This window comes from Coturnix japonica, chromosome 2 (genome assembly GCF_001577835.2).
Source record: "Coturnix japonica isolate 7356 chromosome 2, Coturnix japonica 2.1, whole genome shotgun sequence".
Classification (NCBI taxonomy): domain Eukaryota; kingdom Metazoa; phylum Chordata; class Aves; order Galliformes; family Phasianidae; genus Coturnix; species Coturnix japonica.
The window spans coordinates 112,641,636-112,660,200 of NC_029517.1; the positions used below are offsets into that span (position 1 = coordinate 112,641,636).

At 37.6% G+C, this 18,565-nt stretch overlaps 1 protein-coding gene across 1 annotated transcript; it reads right to left on the minus strand.

Annotated features, from left to right (window-relative positions):
- Positions 1–1,532: 1,532 nt before the first annotated feature.
- CALB1 (calbindin 1) lies at positions 1,533–18,218 on the minus strand. Its single transcript, XM_015855985.2, has 11 exons — positions 18,015–18,218; positions 17,674–17,750; positions 13,018–13,092; positions 8,437–8,520; positions 8,298–8,354; positions 6,232–6,309; positions 4,584–4,639; positions 4,461–4,500; positions 4,316–4,369; positions 4,122–4,193; positions 1,533–3,683 (listed from the first exon to the last, which is right to left on the minus strand). Exons 1-11 carry the CDS (start codon positions 18,094–18,096, stop codon positions 3,570–3,572), a joined length of 789 nt encoding a protein of 262 aa, XP_015711471.1. The 5' UTR covers positions 18,097–18,218; the 3' UTR covers positions 1,533–3,569.
- Positions 18,219–18,565: the final 347 nt, after the last annotated feature.

Below are 18,565 nucleotides of genomic sequence, written 5' to 3' on the forward strand. Positions count from 1 at the left end.
ACACGTAAGTAAAGTCAGTGAAGTCCAAATTTCCTTTATCTGTGGAGCAATTTTGTGTTGTAATGAGTAAATTTGGAACCTCACTCCAACCCAGGTAAAAATTCTAGTCTTTCTTATGATAATTTAATGTGCATTAAAAGAAAATGATCTTTGGGATTTCAGTGCTTTCCCTGCTTTTAATTGGTGCAGAGCAACTTCAGTTAATTTCAGTCGGGTTTGGGAATGTTCAGCAATACAGAAGTTCGGGCTACATATATTTCGGTGCCTATGTATGGATTCTGAGCCTTCTTGCTGACATTACAGGTAGGTGTGGATTTTGGTTCACCTCAACTACCAGTGACTACATCCAAACATTACAATGAGGGCTTAATATGAACAAGATAACAGGTGGAAATTAATTAGAAAAAGCTAATGTCTAATGGAATAAACAATCCTCGTGAATGCTGAGTTCCAGCAGCAGGTATTTTGTGAGATGAGATTCATTTGGTGCAAAAGTGCTGCTGGCTCTGATCTCTATTTGACATGTCCACAGTACACAATATGCTGCTCAGAACTTTCTGAAGCTTGCCAGTGTATTCTTTGAAAAAAATATGTGATTTCCTAATTTGAGATCTATGGTGATTAGACCGCAGCAGTGATGCTGTGAACATGATCTGTTCAGGATACAAATGTGAAGCAGAGGATGAAGGCTAAATTGCTTGCTTCAAAGCCTGTGTTTGCTCTTGTTAAAATCATCAGTGAAACTTCTCTTGGTCTTCTCTATAATGGGCAATGATTTACATCAAAACGTCAGTGGCTGATGACTTGCAATCAAGTGAGACTCCCTGAGGTGCACCAGTGGGATGTCTGGATACTGCTAAGGTTTACATTAGCAGATGGGGCATTTATAATGTCAAAGGTTTTTAAAAGGGCCAAATAGATGCTGGATTTTTGTCTTCTTTGAGAATTAGGAAACTTTTGCTGCCTTCCACTGTAAAATGATTAGAAAATCTGTTTCGCTGAATGCCTGCCAAAAGAAAGAAGCTTGCAGTCTTCCTCAACATCACCTCTCTTATTGACCCTTGTTCAGCCCCAACCCTAGCAGTTCTAAGAGCTCTGTCCAAGAGCACTGAAGAGATTTGAATGTATGGAGATCTTACAGCAGCTTTGACTTAGCTGAATTGTTTGTCATAAATTTAGCTTTTTTTTTTGAAGAATGGTGTAGTTGAATCATTATCTTTTAATTCAAGTTTTATTCATGAGAAGATACTGGAAGAAACATTGCTCTGCAGGCAGCTGAGAACTGTTGTATGGAGGGAGAAAATTACCAGCAGCGGTAAGGGCAGCTTGACTTCAGAACATGCCTTTGACAAGTAACTTTGCTCATGCTCAGGAAGGCATATCTCAGATTCTGTGATGACTTTTTGTCAAAACACTTTACATACCTTATCTTCCACTGTAGTGATTTTAGCAAACAGTCATGTTACATCATATTTTGCATACAATTTTTTTTTCTTAAGTGTTAAAATGTTAAAATAAGTCAAAATCCAGGGTTTCAGCTGCACAAGAGGAACAATATCAATCATTTATTGTACTGATAGGCAGATAATCTATTCGCTATTCCTTCACTTTACATACACAATTGTATTTCACATTGCATAGAGCGAACAAGCAGGTGAGAAGTTAAATCAATGTGTGGAGTGGGAGTAAAGCCATGGGAATGAGCTAAATTAATCTTACTTCAGTTTTTGTGCCTTTCTTCAGCAAGGCCCCATCCTACACTCCATTACATGCCACAGCCAAGGCTGAGGGAGCCTGGGGCCATAAGGCTGTTTCTGAAATGGCATTTAGTTGCCTGAGTTCACCTGAGGTCATGGATTAATTTCAGTGGGATTTCAGTGCCAAAATAATCTTGAAGGATCTAAGCCTCACTGCATGAGATACATTTCAAATAAAATGCATTTCCTTCTGCTTGTTAAGTAAGAGATGCATTTGAGAAGTTATATAAAGCTAATCTTCTAACCTGCTTCTGAAACAGCTTTCTGTGTATGGAAGCAATACAGATTTAATGACTTTAAGACACAGCCCAATTTCCTTTCTACATCAGTGTATACTGAGTGCAAAGGCCTGGATGTTCATGGAGGTGTTGGTACAAAAATGGTGTGAAATAAAACAGCCAGACCAAAAGAAAGAAAAAAAAAGAAAAAAAGAAAAAAAGAAAAAAAAACCCAATAATAATTAATTAAAAAGAAAAGAAAAATAAAAGGAAGAAGAAAGAGCTTGTTCCATATTATATCTCACATTTACAAAAATACCTCTCTAGCTTAATAAAAAGCAGAACACTGGTAAACTGAATTAATAAACTGTTATAAAATCTTCACTAGGTCTTGTGTTTATTTTAGTGTTAACTTTTATTAGTATTATTAGAGATTAATAACTCAGTGTAAGATCCAAGGAGGCACAACTTTTTCAAAATAATTGTTTTTTTCCTTTATATGGTACAGAAAAGAACATCCAGGAGATAGACAAAGTAGACAACAATAGTCTTAGGATATTAAATTTAATTATAGATTACACAGAATATGATGTAAAAACAGCAGTTTACTAGAATAATATAACCTGCAAAATGTGAAAATAGTTTAGAAAATGGATTGTCATATTCTCTGACACAGCAATAGTCATGAAAGGTACACTTATAATGTCATATGTTAATCTGTGTATTAACTATGCTACCTGTCATTTAGCCAGGATTCCAAGACAGATTAAAGGCATTTGTTTCTGAAGTGCCTATGTTTTAATTCAGTAAAGTTAAACAGCAAGATTGAAAACAGTATATTTTTGTCAACTACTGCGTGGAGATCTATCCCAGATAAATGCTTCCTCTATATACTTTGAGTTCATAGTGAGAAGAGTAGTTGAAAAACTACAGACAGCACAGACCTGTAAGTGGGTGGTTTGACTGCTGGAAATATTTCTTGGTAACTTCTTGAAGTGTAGACATGCCTACTTCTTTTTCCTATTCCAACCTAAATCACATTTCTTCAGAATTTGTATTGTACATTAAAACAAATGAACAAACAAATAAAACCAACCCAAACAAACAAACAAACAAAAAAAAAAAACCAACAAAAAAACCCAAACGTGTAGTTGTAAGTGGGGGAGAGATTTCTAGGCCTTTTCTTACGTAGTTCAACAAGGAAAAATGTTGCAAGTGTCAAAGGATATGATGACCACAACAACATCGGCAGGTGTAATATTTTTTCAGGCATGTTCATGAAAGCAAAAAAAAAAAAAAAAAAAAAAAAAAAAAGAGCCAAAAAAAAGCTAAAGGAAAAAAAAAATCCAACCCCAACATGTTTTAGTTTCTTTTGAATATACAGACTGGCCCAAACATAGACATTCTCTTTATCAATCTCATTGTTACAAAAACTGTACATTACAAACAGTATAGAAATGAACTTAAAGGAATGTGCCACACATCCTGGCTAATTTTCTATATGCAGTTTAAAAATACAGCCTACTCCCTTATAGTGCACAGTTATTGTGTAGATAGAATACATCACTAGTTAAGTGGACATGAGAGAAGAGTTTTAATTTTCCTCAGCACAGAGAATGAGAGCCAGTTCTGCTCGGTAAAGCTTTCCTCCATCAGACAAGGCCATGATGCTTTTCTTGTATGTTGCAAGGTTGTTAATGTCTAATTCCTATTTAAAGAACAGATAATGCTTTATAATCCTGTTTAGTTACCAGCATGAACAGGTTTGCTGCCAATGGCAGAAAAAAAGGAGGGGAAAAAAGAAAAAAAGAAAAAAAGAAGAAAAAAAAAGGAGGTTCTCAGCCTTTCTAACAGTAACACATGGAAAATATTGTTGTATATTTACATGATCCGTGTTATAGGCACATGTGGGAGTGCTGAGAGCTGATGCCTCATAAGCAAGGTTTTGACAGTGTTGCTGTGTAATCACAATTCCCTTAGTTAAGGCTTTACACTGCTATGACTTCTGCCAAGATTTTTAGTTGTGCCTTGACTTCAGGAATTATGACTTAGGAGTTCTATATTTATCTTAATTGAGTGGATTAAAGTGTCCTTAAAATCCAAATTAAATCTAATCTCTAAGGGGAAGAAAGCCCTCTAGGATTACCTTTTTGTTCTTTTCACAGAGATCCTTCAGTAGTGCATCAAGTTCATTTTCATCTATATATCCATTGCCATCCTGAAAAATAACATTAAAGGGAATATCAGGCATTTATTCTCCTTTTCAGAGGTTTTCCACAAATTCAGAAAATAAGTGCCATCAGACTAATCAATTAATAAAAAGGCTTTCTAAAGACTTACTTGATCATACATCTCAAAGGCTTTGTTGAACTCTTTTGCACACATTTTGACACCCTAAACACCAAAAGGAAAAGAAAGAATCCATTTATGTCACTGAGTATGTGTAATACTAACAGTTTAACCATAAGACAATGAATATTCTTACCTGAAATTTAATAAGAAAATTTTCCTGTACTGGGAGTAGCCTTTGGAGACAAAAAAACAAAGGTCAACATATTTACTGTAATTGGTGTGTGATATTTGCTGTGAAAGGAGACAAGAGGCATACCTGGCCAGTTCAGTAAGCTCCAACTTTCCATCATTGTTTGCATCAAACATCCTGAGCTGGAAGAGGATATATCTTTATATTATTAATTGCAATTAATTAACACAGTAAAGAAGCTAATTGCTCCTAATCATAATATTGGTTTAGAGTGCTTTCCATTCAGCCCTTGAAAAGATGAGTTCCTGCTGCATATATTTGTTATTAGAAATAGCTGGAGATATTATTCCTTCATGGAACTTCCTCTCCCATTTTTTTCCATCTATGCAGATCAATTTTTCTACTTTCAAATAGTATTTTGCCTTTGCTGTATAAGAGACACAAAAGCAGCAAACTGTACAAAACATTTTTAGTCATGGTACTGAAAACAAACACCACCACCCACACTCATCCCGTCATTTTCAATCACAGTAATTCCAGATGTAATTTTTAGATAAGAGGAAAAGTTGAATAGTGTACTGAGGTAAGTGTACATCCTTTCAAATACAGAAATAATGCCATGAAAGAAGACTCGTTTTCATTTTTCTAATGTACGATAAATGGCAATGGAGAACAGAAAAAGAGACCAATTCTATAAACATTCATTTCTGCCTAACACCCTGGTTCCTTCTAACACCTCCCTTCCTTGTATAAAAGCATCTGCTTTGCATGCATTTCACATGAAGGAGTTACATTTGGAGGAAGTAAACAGTGGGAGCTGTAATGTCAATTATTTTGATAGGTTGTTAGTAGGTGGCTGTGCCTGCCTGCAGCTTCTGGATGCTGTATGTTTTCCATTAGTCTTAGTTCTGAGTATCTGGGGAGATTACGGAAGAACTGGCTTTAAAAGTTCTTTCTTATTGCTCTTAATTCTTTGTCAATGTGTCTCTCTGAAGAGGCACTTAAATACAAAGGTCCAAAAAATCCTTAAATGAATGGGAAATGTGTTTTATCTTCACCAGGGAATAAACAGTGACACTTACTAAATGTAAATTTAGGTAAATGGCTTGTACTAGTACAACAAACCAGCAGACGGCTGTCAGGAAAGAAACAAGTATTGAACAACCGTTCTCAGACTTCAGGCCACTTTGAGCACTTGTGTATTTAGCCAGCATGTTTTTGATGGCTAAAAATATTTTGGGATGAAACCAAAACAGGAAAACAAAAGTGCAGTGTTAGAAATTTCATGAGAACAAGAGTTCTGAGTCTTTTTCATCTTGAAATTTCCCTTCAGATGATACCAATAGTGGTCTATACCATGCAGCACAATAGTGGTGGATGGAAGGAATTCCCCAAGGAAAAAACTGATTTAAGGCCAGGGATGTAATTAATCTTATGACAAGCATGGTTTTTCTCCTATGAACTCTGAAGACTTTGGTTTTACCCTTAATGGAAAGGGGAAGTAAAACAGGAACATTCTTTGCACCACACTGTGACAGGATCTACTGTTTAATAAGCACCGAGAAGGTTCAAAGTCCCTGAGCATTTCTGTAGCAGCACTGAAAACTGCACAACTACAGAAGTACTTGCAGTACTTGATGTCATATCTGAACTGCAATGACACAGCAGCCTGATTTGGCCTGATTATGACTTAGTGGGGCCCAAGTAATTTGGAACCTTCCAGCAGCTGAAGATAAACACAGTCTTGATGAAATATGCCTTTATATAATCTTACCATTATTTCCGTATATTCTGTTAGCTTTGAGTCTTCAATCTGCTTATTTGCTTTCTGTAATAAATCTTTCAAGAAACTCTGTTAAAATAAAGAGAGTGTAACAGGAGAATTTTTATCTGTAGTATAAAATGCTTGACTTGCTAACTTCAAATTAGAGTAATGGGAAATACTACTTTTCTCCCACATTAATTTTTATTGTTGCGGTTCAAAATAGTAAGAAAAGGCATAACAATTAACAGTTAGGTCTGTAACAGTTTCTCTATGATAATTTCAACTATAATACACACTTTCATAAAGCATTATACAATGTATGACATTTGTTGTAATGTGAATGTGGAAGAAATGGCTTGGCGCTTAAGCATACTTCTTCCTAATCCGATCTATCAGTAAATTAAACTAATTAACCTTGAGACTCCTTGGAAAACTTGGATACCAACATCAAAACAATTTTACAAAGATCAATGATTAATCATTAATCCTTACATAGTAAATATTTAAAATGTTTGGGCTTGGCAAAAAATACCAGTTATTTCTAAAACTTAAACTTCTCATTTATGTCTTATATTTGGAGACTTGATTCTCTGTTTCTCTGAGATCTCATAGCACATTAGAGATACGACCATTAGGGATCCAGTTAAAAATTCTTAATTCTTCAACTGTCCCTACATCAGCCCTGCCTTTTAAAGGCTATTTTAAGTTTTAGCAGTTGGCAACATACTGATACACCAGTATGCTGTGAGCAGGCAGCAGCAGAATGGGCTTGTCTGTCTGCAGGCTACCTTGAGGGGGATTCCTTGGCAAATGCCATACAGATATCAAATTCAAAGAGGAAGAGAAAAGGAATAAATTGAACACAATAGTCCAAACTAGTTGGATAAACACTGCTAGGTCTCTTGCTATGAATGGTTTTGATTCCTCTGAATATAAGCTACAGCAACTGAACTGTGGAAAAATGCTCCTTTCTACTCAGAGTCTGCTGTATATGGACAGCTTGCCTATATGACAATGACTATATGGACAGCTGAGAGAGATCAAATTATTCTGCCTGAAGGTGGAGGCTCAGGGGAATCTCATCAGTGTCTATAAAAACCTGAAGGGAAGGTGCAAAGAAGACAAGAGACAGTGGGCACAAACTGGAGCACAGGGGCTCCCTCTGAGCAGCAGGCAGCACTGCTGTACTGTGCAGTGCCAGAGCACTGGCACAGGCTGTCCAGAGGCTGTGGGGTCTCCTCCTTGGAAACCTTGAGAAGCCACCCGGCCATGGGCCTAGGCCCCCTGCTGTCAGTGTCCCTGCTGGAGCATGGGTGGGAGAGATGGCCCAGAGGGCCCTGCCAGCTTCAGCCATTCTGTGATCCTGTGACTCTGTGATTCATCATCTACAAATTCCTGTTATGTTCAAGACTTGGGTAAATCATTCTAGTTTCAAGTTTTGTTAATTCTGTAAGACTGAGGTGACTAATGGAATGATTCTGCCCTTTTTATGCATTTCAGAACAGATAGCTAACTCCCACCAAGTTAGCTGAGCAAGGGGAAGACAATTCCAGCTGTGTTAACAGTAGCACAGTGGAAACTGAACAAGTTCTGTGATACTTGAGAGAGCACAAGCTGCCCAGTAGCATAATGATTAATAGTAATGATGCCCTTAGGGGGAAAAAAAAAGACCAAAAACAGAGAAAAAAAAACACAAAAAAACCCACAAAACAAACAACATCGGAAAACCAGATCTCTACCCTAAACAGCCTCTAAGAAGAGCAGTGTGTCTTATACAGAACTGTCTGGTTTCCAGGGGCAGAAATCATCTTTCCTACTTCTCAGTGAGAGCATCAGCCATCTAAAGTCACTTGAGACAAATATTCATCTGAATTAAAACACATTTTTGGAAACATTTATCAGATTAGAGATGCACTTTAAATGATTTACTGGTGACAAAAACACCAGCTAATCATATTGCTTTCAGTCATGTCTGAAATGCAAAATTATGTACCAGTGGGTATGAACAAACAGATCCAATGTCTGTAATCCAATCTTGAATCACATTTTGTGCACACTCATAAGTATCAGCTTACCTTAAGTTCCTCAGAATCAATGAAGCCACTGTGGTCACTGTCATATTTTCTCCATGTCTGCAATCAGATAATTTGATAATGAATTTACAGCAATCAGGTCTTAGGATGATTTTACAGAAGGAAAATTTTCACAGGGTACCTGCATGAAGTCTTCACTTGACTTTAGCTGCTGGCATCTAAAGAACAACAGGAAATTCTCTTCCGTTGGCAACACCTGAGCAAGCTGTGACGGATTTAAAAAAAGAAATTAAATTCTGATTTTCCATTAGGCCAGATGAGCTTTTGAATGAGTACGACACATTTAAAAGGTTGTGAAGTTCTTTGTGGTCCTACTGTCCTAATGTAGCCGCACAAGAACCTTCATCCCATAATCCCAATCATCAGGATGATACCTCCAAAAGGCTTCTGGCTCACAGCATTTTCATATTCATCCACCTCAAACAGAAATGAGGTGTGAGATAAGGCAGTGAAATAGCAGTTTACTGAAGGAATAAAGATTAAAAAATCGACCTATCCATAGTCAGGATCTGTGGTGAATGCCTCAGAATCACTGTGAAAGGGAAAGCATGAAACAAAAATGTTTAATGTGTGAAGGACCACGAAAATTAAGAAAATGAGAAAGAATACTACTACATTCTGAGTATGAGGAAAAAGAGGCAGGAATACACACATAAGGAGAGCAGAAAAATAAACAGGAATAAAAGAGAGTACATGAAAATTGGTAGGGCAAGGGGATGGCTACCAGTCGTCATTTGTCAGGTACGGAAATGTGTTCAAGAAGAGCTACAAATATCAGAAGGACATCAAAATGACTTTTAGCCCCACAGAATCAAGGGTGTTTTTTTTCCAATGCCTCTGTGTTACAAAAGGCTTTTTTAAAATCAGACATTATTGTACTGATTTTTGAAAATGTTCATTTACTATAACTCAATTTTGGCAAGTGACAAATGTAGAAGATGAAGAGTGTGCTATATAATTTAAAGTAAAATCATGATTTGTTTTTAACAAAAGCCCAATATTTCTTTTTCTGTGCTTAAAATGTATGAAATATGTTTTGATTAGAGAAAATTTTAACTTGAAGAATAGACCAGCTGTGCTTACGAGGAAGAGAAAACAGGGAAAGTAAGATTTCTCAGCTTCATTCTTTATGAAAAATGACATCTGCAGACTTCCTGTACCCCCATCTTAAATTTGTATTCACATTCATGTTTCTGTGCATTCATTTCACACACTCAGATTTCTTGTTCTGCTATTGCCTCATTCAGTGCTATCACCCAACTGCTCAGGTTTTTTTGGGGGTTCCCGGTGCTGCAGGTGACTTCAGCTCTCCCTCTCACTCCATAGGCAACAAGGATATGGAAACAGATCTCTAGTTTCTCTAAAATTATCTGTTCAAGAAGTCAGTCATATTCATTGAGTGCTTGTACAACTGCAAACACACATCAAAGTACTCTTCCTGCAGAACAGAGGCATTGATTACAGACCGCCAAGCACATCAGAGTGTTTTGAGTGCTTTTGCTAAATGGCGGAACAGCAAACCTAATCAACTTAAACAATGTGTTTTTGTCAGCAGCTTTTGAAATCTACTCTGTTATAAATAGCAAATAATGGATAAGTATGTATTCATATGGGTGTAAAAGCTAAATGTGTGGAATTTAGTACTAATTTATGGAAAATTTTCCATATTTCTCCCATGAGAAGCTCTGACTTATGGAGTAAATCGGCAGTGCTGCTCAACAGCAAACACTGAATGGAAGAACTAATAAAAACACACAGTTTTGGAAAGAGACTGCTTATGACAATGGGACCCTTCCAAAGAATCATGAACAGCTTACTAGCAATACCAATCTGGCTACAAGGCACAGACTCGTATAACTTCTGGAAGAAAATTGCCATATTTTAAACTGCACCTCCTGCCCTTTGTAGGTCACGCTCAGAGGAAAAGCACAGGCTTTTACACTACAAAGGTGCAGTAGCTCAATATCCAATATTAGCTCAGGTTCCTGTCAACAGTCTTTCCTGCCTTCCTTCTTTCATGCCTTTTAGCGTAACACAAACTAAAGAGAAGTCCAGTTCTCCTAGCTTTTGCATCAACTGCTAAGGGATAGGGATCTTTCTAGTCACTGCTACGGAGAGGAAAGATGGGAATCTGCTGCTTGACTTCTTTGTGAGGAAGGACATACTGTGAGTGTGCCTGAGTAAGAGTTCTATGAGTTCCTACACGTGGTAGAAGCAGCAATTTGTTCTTCTGTGCACTCCACTGCTTTTGTAAGAGAGAACAACAGCAAAGCCCAAGATTGACTTTGCTCTCTCTATTCAGGTGTAGGCTGAGGTAGATCTTTATAGATTACCTAGCAGACAAAAATAATCTAGTAATTAAGACAATATAAGAACTATTTTCTAGAAATCATTCTTTAAATAAATATTGGTAACTAAGATTCCTTTCATATAATTCAGTGAATTTTCTTGTCAAAATCCTATAAAGGAGACTGGGAGTAAAAATAATATTTTATGGTCGTAAACCATTATTTTATGGTTGAAGCAAGTGTCAAAGGATGTGAATGTGGAATTACTGAGTCTCAAAAATTCATGTTCCACGTCTACATTTTAATCTAAGCATTGACCTGAATGAATACAGAAGGTGAAAGAAAGGTCTCTTACAAAATAATAAACAAGTATAGAGGTTTGGCTCTGCATTTAGCTTGTGGATGCTGGCTAAGACCTAGAGGACAAAGTATAGCGTGTTTCCAAAGACAAAGCTGACATTTAATCTGAACACTAAACTTAAAATCCACTCCTCCCTCTACAAAGCCACCCAGGCGTCCTCTTGATCTCAGCCCACAAAACTCATCATGTGAAAGACATTTTCCTTCATGTGCTGGGGTATCCAGTCTGATGGGTGGGAATCCAAATGCCTATACATGTATATGTATATGTATACATATATATGTGTGTGTGTATATATACATTATATATATATATATATATATATATGTATATAATTATATTTTTTTTAATTCAGAAGAAGTGTTTATTGTGTTATGTAAATAGGAGCAATCTGGAATTGCTGGGCATTCTTATTTATAAGAAAGGAGAATCAAGTCCAAATACCAACTTTAATATTGTACTGCATGTAAAACTTAGGCTGAGTCCCATCAGCACTTTCCAAATCAAGCTTCATGCTGATGTCAGTGAAATAAAATATAGATATTGGGTTAGGAAACTGCTATATTAGGAGAGAGAGTCCCTTCAGTCACTAAACTGAGTGCTGTCATTATTCAGTGGCTTCAGTGGATGCTGAGTATGCTTGGCAGCTCACTGGAGGTGGTAAGCACCTTACCGTATTAGGCCCTGTGGGATTTGCTCACCTTTACGCATTAAGTCAATAGTACAATCAGAAATAGAACTTGAAAGGCAAAACTCTCAGTCTTCCCTAAGTAAAGAACAACAGTCACTGCAGGCACTGTCTACTCATTCTTCTTGCATAATGCTTGCTATTACACAATTCAAAAGTACTAAATTAAATGGGATTGTTCAATAATAAACGGGTGAGCAGTTGGTAGCGCAAAAATAATTTGTAGTGCTAAGTGTTGTCAAAAGATGCTTTTTAAAATCACTTGTAACCAAAAGTAAAAGAAACTGTGTTTCCATCATTTAGTCATACCTATGTTTTCATATAAACAAGTATTTTCAATTCAGACACATGACTGAGGAGAAAAGATGATATCCAGAAGTGACGTATTATATCAATAGTGATACATCCAACTGAGTTTTACAGGCCCTATTCTGTCTCCTATTTTAAAAATAGCTACTGACCCAAGGTTGGTCACTGTAGAAATTTTGCAGATCTAGCTTGCTTCCAGTTGTTTCTTTATTAGCTCTAGATCATATTTCATTCTATCAAAAAAAAATAATAATAATCACATTTTATAATAAAACTGCAGTCTTACTGCACTCAGCGTGACATGAGTAGTAGATTTAGACTTGAAATAGTCGTTACTCAAGCTGTAACCCAATGAACTCTCCTTTCTGATTTTTGGACAATGAAAGCATGAGAAAACACAGTGGTTCTCTACTTCCTAGAAAGTCATCTAAACTATACAATTGTTGAGAGTCGTTAAGTGTAGAAAAGGTTGGCTGACTGCATCTTTGTCCTTTTTAGAAACTGTAGGAAGGAATGGGAATATTCTGCCTCAGGTTTAGTTAAAGAAAAGGCTGGATCACAACTACTTCTAAAATTTTGTTTGTTTGCCATGACTAACATCTTATTTTGCCACACTGCAATGTGCACTGACTACACATAGTGACTGCCCAATTACATTCACTTTCAAGTTACCTAACCACAGGAGCGGTGAGAGTGTTAGTTCAAAATCATATGTAGAAATAAATCATATTACCCTCCACAATTTAGATTCCTAAAATAGAGCCTTAAGCTGCTTTAAAGGAAAACTAAATTGCTGTTGACGTTTATTTATACTGAATCAAACATGCAAAGTTAAACGAAGTGTAGTTAAATATCTGGCAAAGGATAAGGAATATTTTGCTTTTGGGTAAGGAAAAAAAAAAAAAAATCATTAGTGAAAAAAACCACCAAGGATTCTCAGAGAAATTTTCTGTTTTGCTAAAAATCCAAACTATTTACAAATATGCCCATACTGTTCTGTGCTAAATGCATTTTCTATAAGTAAATGCGTTAGTCATTATAGGGCGACTATCTTACCTCAACGATTCCTATTTTTCCATCAGTAGCCTTGCCATACTGTTCCACAAAGGCTTTCATTTCGGGTGTTAAGTCCTGTGAAGTTACAATGGGAGAATCAATATTTTTCAGATGCGGAGAAACACATGCAAAGTACTTTAATATTCTATTAGTTGTCAATAAATTTACCACATTTGATGAAATATTCAAACTTAATTGTATCTGGATGCCTCAAGTTGAAGTGAAATTGAATAATTTTTTTTGGATGGATAAAATCATTGTGATAAATTTTACTTCCTAAGGGGTGATATTATAGTCAAGGTGAGTGACTGGTTTCTAGATACTTAGAACTCTTATTTTAGTTTACAGAATAAAGAAATTGAGAAGACAGATGTGTTGAAAGATACATGTAACAGTTCATTTGTTTAAGAGGATGACAGTGAAGTTCATGGGCAATTATTAATCAGTTTTCTCAGTTTTCAGTATTAAATGACAAACTTGAAGACAGCGCAAAATCCTCCTCAGTAAGGAACATTTCAGTCCAATAGCTCTGAATATCAATACGGCCTTTCCACATCTTTGAGCTTTTTTTACCCAAATAATGGATGCTTTTTTAGCCCTAAAAGAACTAATCAGAATATTGTATTCCTCACTGTTTAGTATTTAGTAATCATGAAAATAGAATCCAAATGTCACTGCTGTAATTTAGAAAGAGAGGTTTGGGAGAGAGACAACTTTGAGCAGCACCTTAAATCTGACATAGTAAATCCAGCATAATTGTTTATTTCTTGTATAAATTATGGCTCCTACTATATATTTGTACTCAAAGGCCGTCGTCAGCCTAAGCTACAGCAAAGGTACCAGCATCAGGATGAATATTTTAAACATCTGATTTGACAATTTCACTGGACTTGCTTTGCCTTGCAATGAGCTGCCATCAACTTTCACTACTGATTAAACTTCTATTTTCACTTGTATTTCTTATCAGTCTGAGCTAGTAAAACCATGCAGCAAGAATCAGGACTACAGCTATATTAAAATAACTGAAAATTCTGTGCTTATAGATGAAGACTATTTATAAAAAATAAAATTTCAGTTGCTCTAATAGTTATGATTATATAGGACCTATGTGAATTTCTCACTGGAGACACAGGGACTCTCAGCTGTACAAAGTCTGTTGAAGTTTGTCCCAAATTTCAACTTCAAAAGCTAACTTAAATGTCAGTTCTTTCTGATGATGCAATCATGGCCTAGTATCCTATTTATGTCAAAGTCATCCATGGCAGGTTAGTAATTTGCCACAGCTTTAATTAGAGATGTAGTTATTAATACAATGCAGTTCAATGTCACCTCTCATCTAATGATCCCAAAGTGGGCATAAGTTTGCTTAGCAGTTGGAATGGAGAATTTAGACACCCGGATTTTAATTAGTCCTTGTTAAATGTTTTGCTAATTCTTCTAGTATCACCTCCACAGTGCCAACAGAAGGCATAGCTGCTTAGAGGCTAAATGAAACAGGATGCTTGTGCTTGTCCTCTAGTACATAGTCCAGAAAGAGTCTTTTTCCTTTTTTTTTTTGGTACTCATTTCAGCTGCTTTTGAGGTAGCTGACAAGTTGTGTTATTCAGATACGTGTTCAGTCAAAAAATGTATTTGAACTTAAGTGTAGTTGCTTAATGCTTGAAATTAAGAAAACAGCCCTTCACACCTTCATCTTCCCTCCTAAAGCTTAAGAGTCACTTGCTCAACCAAGAGGAGCTGTAGAAAAAACAGCTCTGTTTTGGAATGATTTTTGAAATGTAAGGATAGATGGCACTACAGAGGCTCTTACATAACAGCATTCATAAATGTCTATTAAATATTGAAATTAATATTGAAATATTGAGAAATACTGTCCTCATCTGTATATGTAGAGAAAGTGAGTTAACAGATGTGGAGAAACTTTCCAAGATCAACTCATCAACCCTGTATTGATTTCTGTGTCACTCACACTCCACAAGTACTTCTCATAACTGGCACACTTAGAGAAGGTATTGCATAAAAAGTAGGGCACAGCAAATGGAAGCTCTGTCTATATATTATACAGGTTTTATCTTTAAAAAAGTGTCGGTTCTTTCAAAATAAGTATGTCAGATCAAATCACCAGCTACCACAGTGCATGAAAAGAAAACACACAGTGTGACCAAAGAGAAGCCCAATCCCTTAAACCTAGTACACATCTATCCTCTGGAACATTGGCAGTTCCAGCAAAGGGGGTAATATCAATCAAATTGCATGCTATTGCTCCATCTTAGAAAAAGCATCTGCGAAAGTAGTACAGGCTTACTGAGTGGATTAATAAAAAGATTAGAATTAGAATATAATTAGAACAGCTCTCTGTAGCTGGGAATAATACTTGGAAATGTTAAACCATCCTATTCAATGACAGAATCAATGTGATTCTTTAATGCATATGGCATGACTGATGTAAAATCCAGCTATGAAGAATGCATAATTGAATATTTCAAAAATAGTGAGCAGGAAAGTGACTTGAAATACAGAAGTTAATGATGACAAAGAAGCTTTGGTGTGTTAAGGGAAGGACAGACAAGGAAATGACATATAACCTACACTAGTTTCTCAATGTGTCCCTTCTGGCAAAAGAAAAGAAATTTAAAGCTACTGAATTAGCATCCCACAAGAAAGAGATGCACTAATGAGATGCTTGTTTGGCAAATGAACCTTCAAATCCAAGAATCAGCTTAGATTTGAAACCTAAAATGACATATACCCATAATCCAGAAAAAGACTTCAGAGATCAAGGTAACGTCTACGAAGCAGAGACAATAAACCGTGTACTAAATTTGATGTTGCTACTGTGAATTGCTCTTTTCAAAAGAACATTCCAAAATGAGGCTTGATTCAGAGAAATGGCAAAAGAAAGCTTAATTAAGCACCTGAGAATTTTTAAAATAGAGTGTGAGATATAGGGAGAGGTTACTCAAAAAACAGAATGAGTTATGAAATGTAGCAGATAAGAACAGTTCTGCAAAGTTCTTCTCTGTCACTTTAAGCAAGTGCTATTTTTAAGAGATGCACACTACTTTTGAGAGGGAAATTAGTCTGATTTTGAAGTAACTAGAATTTTTCCTTCAGGCTTTTAATTCATTTTTCAAATTCCTAAATATTTTCAGCATTTCTACCGAGAATGCCATTGATACTAAATATAAACAAGATTTAGCATCTTCTTTTGAACAAATAAACATAAGTTTCCTGCACTTCTCTATGGAAAAGAGATGTTTTCTATTGAAATATCTTAGTTTTTCTGTGGGGGGGAAAAAAAAAACCAAAAAAAAAAACCAACAAACAAAACACCTATTCCCTGTGAAAACCAATTTTCTGTATGGTTTTTTGAGGCTTTTTGAAATTTTAGTCTGTACTTATTAACACTCATGAAAATTAGTATCTACAGCAATTGCTGTAAGAATTCACTGGTAGTAAGACTGTAGAAACGAGGCATTGCTGGGAGACAGATTTTCAAGTGTGTGAAGTCTGCACTCATAGAATTACTGAGAAGAGAACCACAAGAAGATTTTCCACAAAATTTAAGCATGTGATTGTTGGTTTTTTCACTTGCTTCTAAAATATAAAGCAATATTAAGGTAAGTTATTGAAAGGTTATCGCTCAATTTAGAGGGTTGTGTTTGTTGGTTTTTTTTTAATATAAAATAATAATTTATTTTCACCATGCACACATGCTAATTGGCTATTTTTTTACCCTTCTGTTATTCAGAAGTATTTTAGCATGGACTGACTTGAATAGACTTGGTAATGTTATATATTTGAATTTGGTGCTAAGTAGCCTGTTTTAGATACTGATTACCCATAATTTATTTGTTAAAAAGATTCACTTATATTTAAATCCAGATCTTTTTGTGGAATCATTCCCCTCTCTTTCTCCATCTCTCTTCCTCTCTGCACTCTCTTTATTTTCCCAAGTGGGTATAGTTTGGAGGAATTTTGTAATTAAAACATTAATAGCTCATGCATAGAATTGCTTTGACAAGACCGTCAAAAACGTTGCTGTCTCTGTTAGCAATCTGAACTACCAGGATTTGGTACTCCTATTCCTGGTGTGCAACATTGGCAAAGGGCAAAAATTGTTTAGCAGTCATCTGCAGATCTATTTACTGACCACCAAGGGGCAGGAATGCATTTCAGCCCGTACTGTCCATTAAGCACTAAATTAAAAGAGCCCAACTAACTTGAAGAGTTAGGTTTTCTTTTCTATTTACTTTCCCTTTTAAAAGAAATTTATTTATTTTTTTAAGTATCAGTGCGTATCTGGATCAGGTTGCGATAGGATGGAGTCCTCCCATGAAAAAAGGATAATGTCCATGCATTTCTGACTTTTCTAGTTAAGCCCTTTGAGCAATACCAGCTCAGAGCCTGGTGAGATGTGAACAAGACCTGCTCACCAGCTGAATGGACACCCCTGACACCACCTTTCCAAAGCAGAGGAATGTTTCGTTTAAAACCTGCTTATTTCTAACCCATCTACTTCTCTGCCTCGTGAGGCTAGTGCATGAGACGTGTTAAGGCAATAAGAAACAAAAGGAACCGAGGCACTGGAGTTTGCTCAAGAAAACTCTTCCCTCCCAGAGGAGATGGAAAAAGTGGGGCAAAAGGATAACTTACCAAGCCTGCCTTCTTCCGTGCCTGCTGCAGCTCCTGGATGAAGTTTTGTAGCTCTTTCCCATCCATGTACCCATTGCCTACAACGAAAAGAGTTACGCTTGGTGTCACCACTCCCTCCAAACTCTCTTCACTCTTCAGCGCTTCCAGGGATGCCTCTATCCCGTGTTCTCCCAGCGGAGCTGCTCCCGCACTGCTCTCCCGACCTCAACCCCAGCGGTGCGGCCGTGCCGGCTGCGGGATGGGAGCCAGGGAGTGGTGTGACCCCCAGCCTCCCCATCTCATACCCCCCTCCAGCCGCCCCCCTTTCCCCCCAGCCACCCCGGGAAGGGGAAAGGAGTCACCGTCGGAGTCGTAGTGGTGCCAGATCTCGAAGAACTGGGCGGCCGAGATCTCCACGCACTGCAGGTGCGTCTCCGCCGTCATGATGGGGGTGCGGAGGGGCTCAGCGGGGGCGCTGTCCGCGGTGCTGACTCTGCCCGCGGCCGGAGCTGCGACGACGACGGCGGCTGCGGCGGCGAAGGCTCCGAGGGCTCCTCCCGCCGCCGCCCCGCCGAGGGCTATTTATGAAGCTGGCCCGGCACGGCCACTCCCCCCCGGCCCTCCCCTCCCTCTCCGCGGGCCTCGGAGCGGCCTCCCGCCCTGCTCGGGGGTAGCCGGAGTCTCCCGCCGGCGGCTGGGGCCCCGGGTCCTCACCAGTCATCCCTGCCCCCGGGCAGCTGCCTCTCAATGCGAGGTGAAGGCTGCTTGTTTGGGGCTCCCGGGCAGAGAGAGAAGTTGTTGTGGGCTCCTCACAATGGTAGAGTGTGCCCATGAGATGGTGATTGAGCAGGATGTCCCTGTTGAGCCATTGGGCTTCCATCTGGGAAAGTCTTGGGTGTCCGAACCCTGCAGG

Coding starts and splice junctions, on each gene's coding strand:
- CALB1 (XM_015855985.2), bottom strand. CDS start 18,096: ATGACGGCGGAGACGCACCTGCAGTGCGTGGAGATCTCGGCCGCCCAG. Junction 4,501..4,583: donor GAGCTTACTGAACTGGCCAG/GTATGCCTCTTG, acceptor TTGTCTCCAAAG/GCTACTCCCAGTACAGGAAA. Junction 4,370..4,460: donor ATTTTCTTATTAAATTTCAG/GTAAGAATATTC, acceptor TTTGGTGTTTAG/GGTGTCAAAATGTGTGCAAA.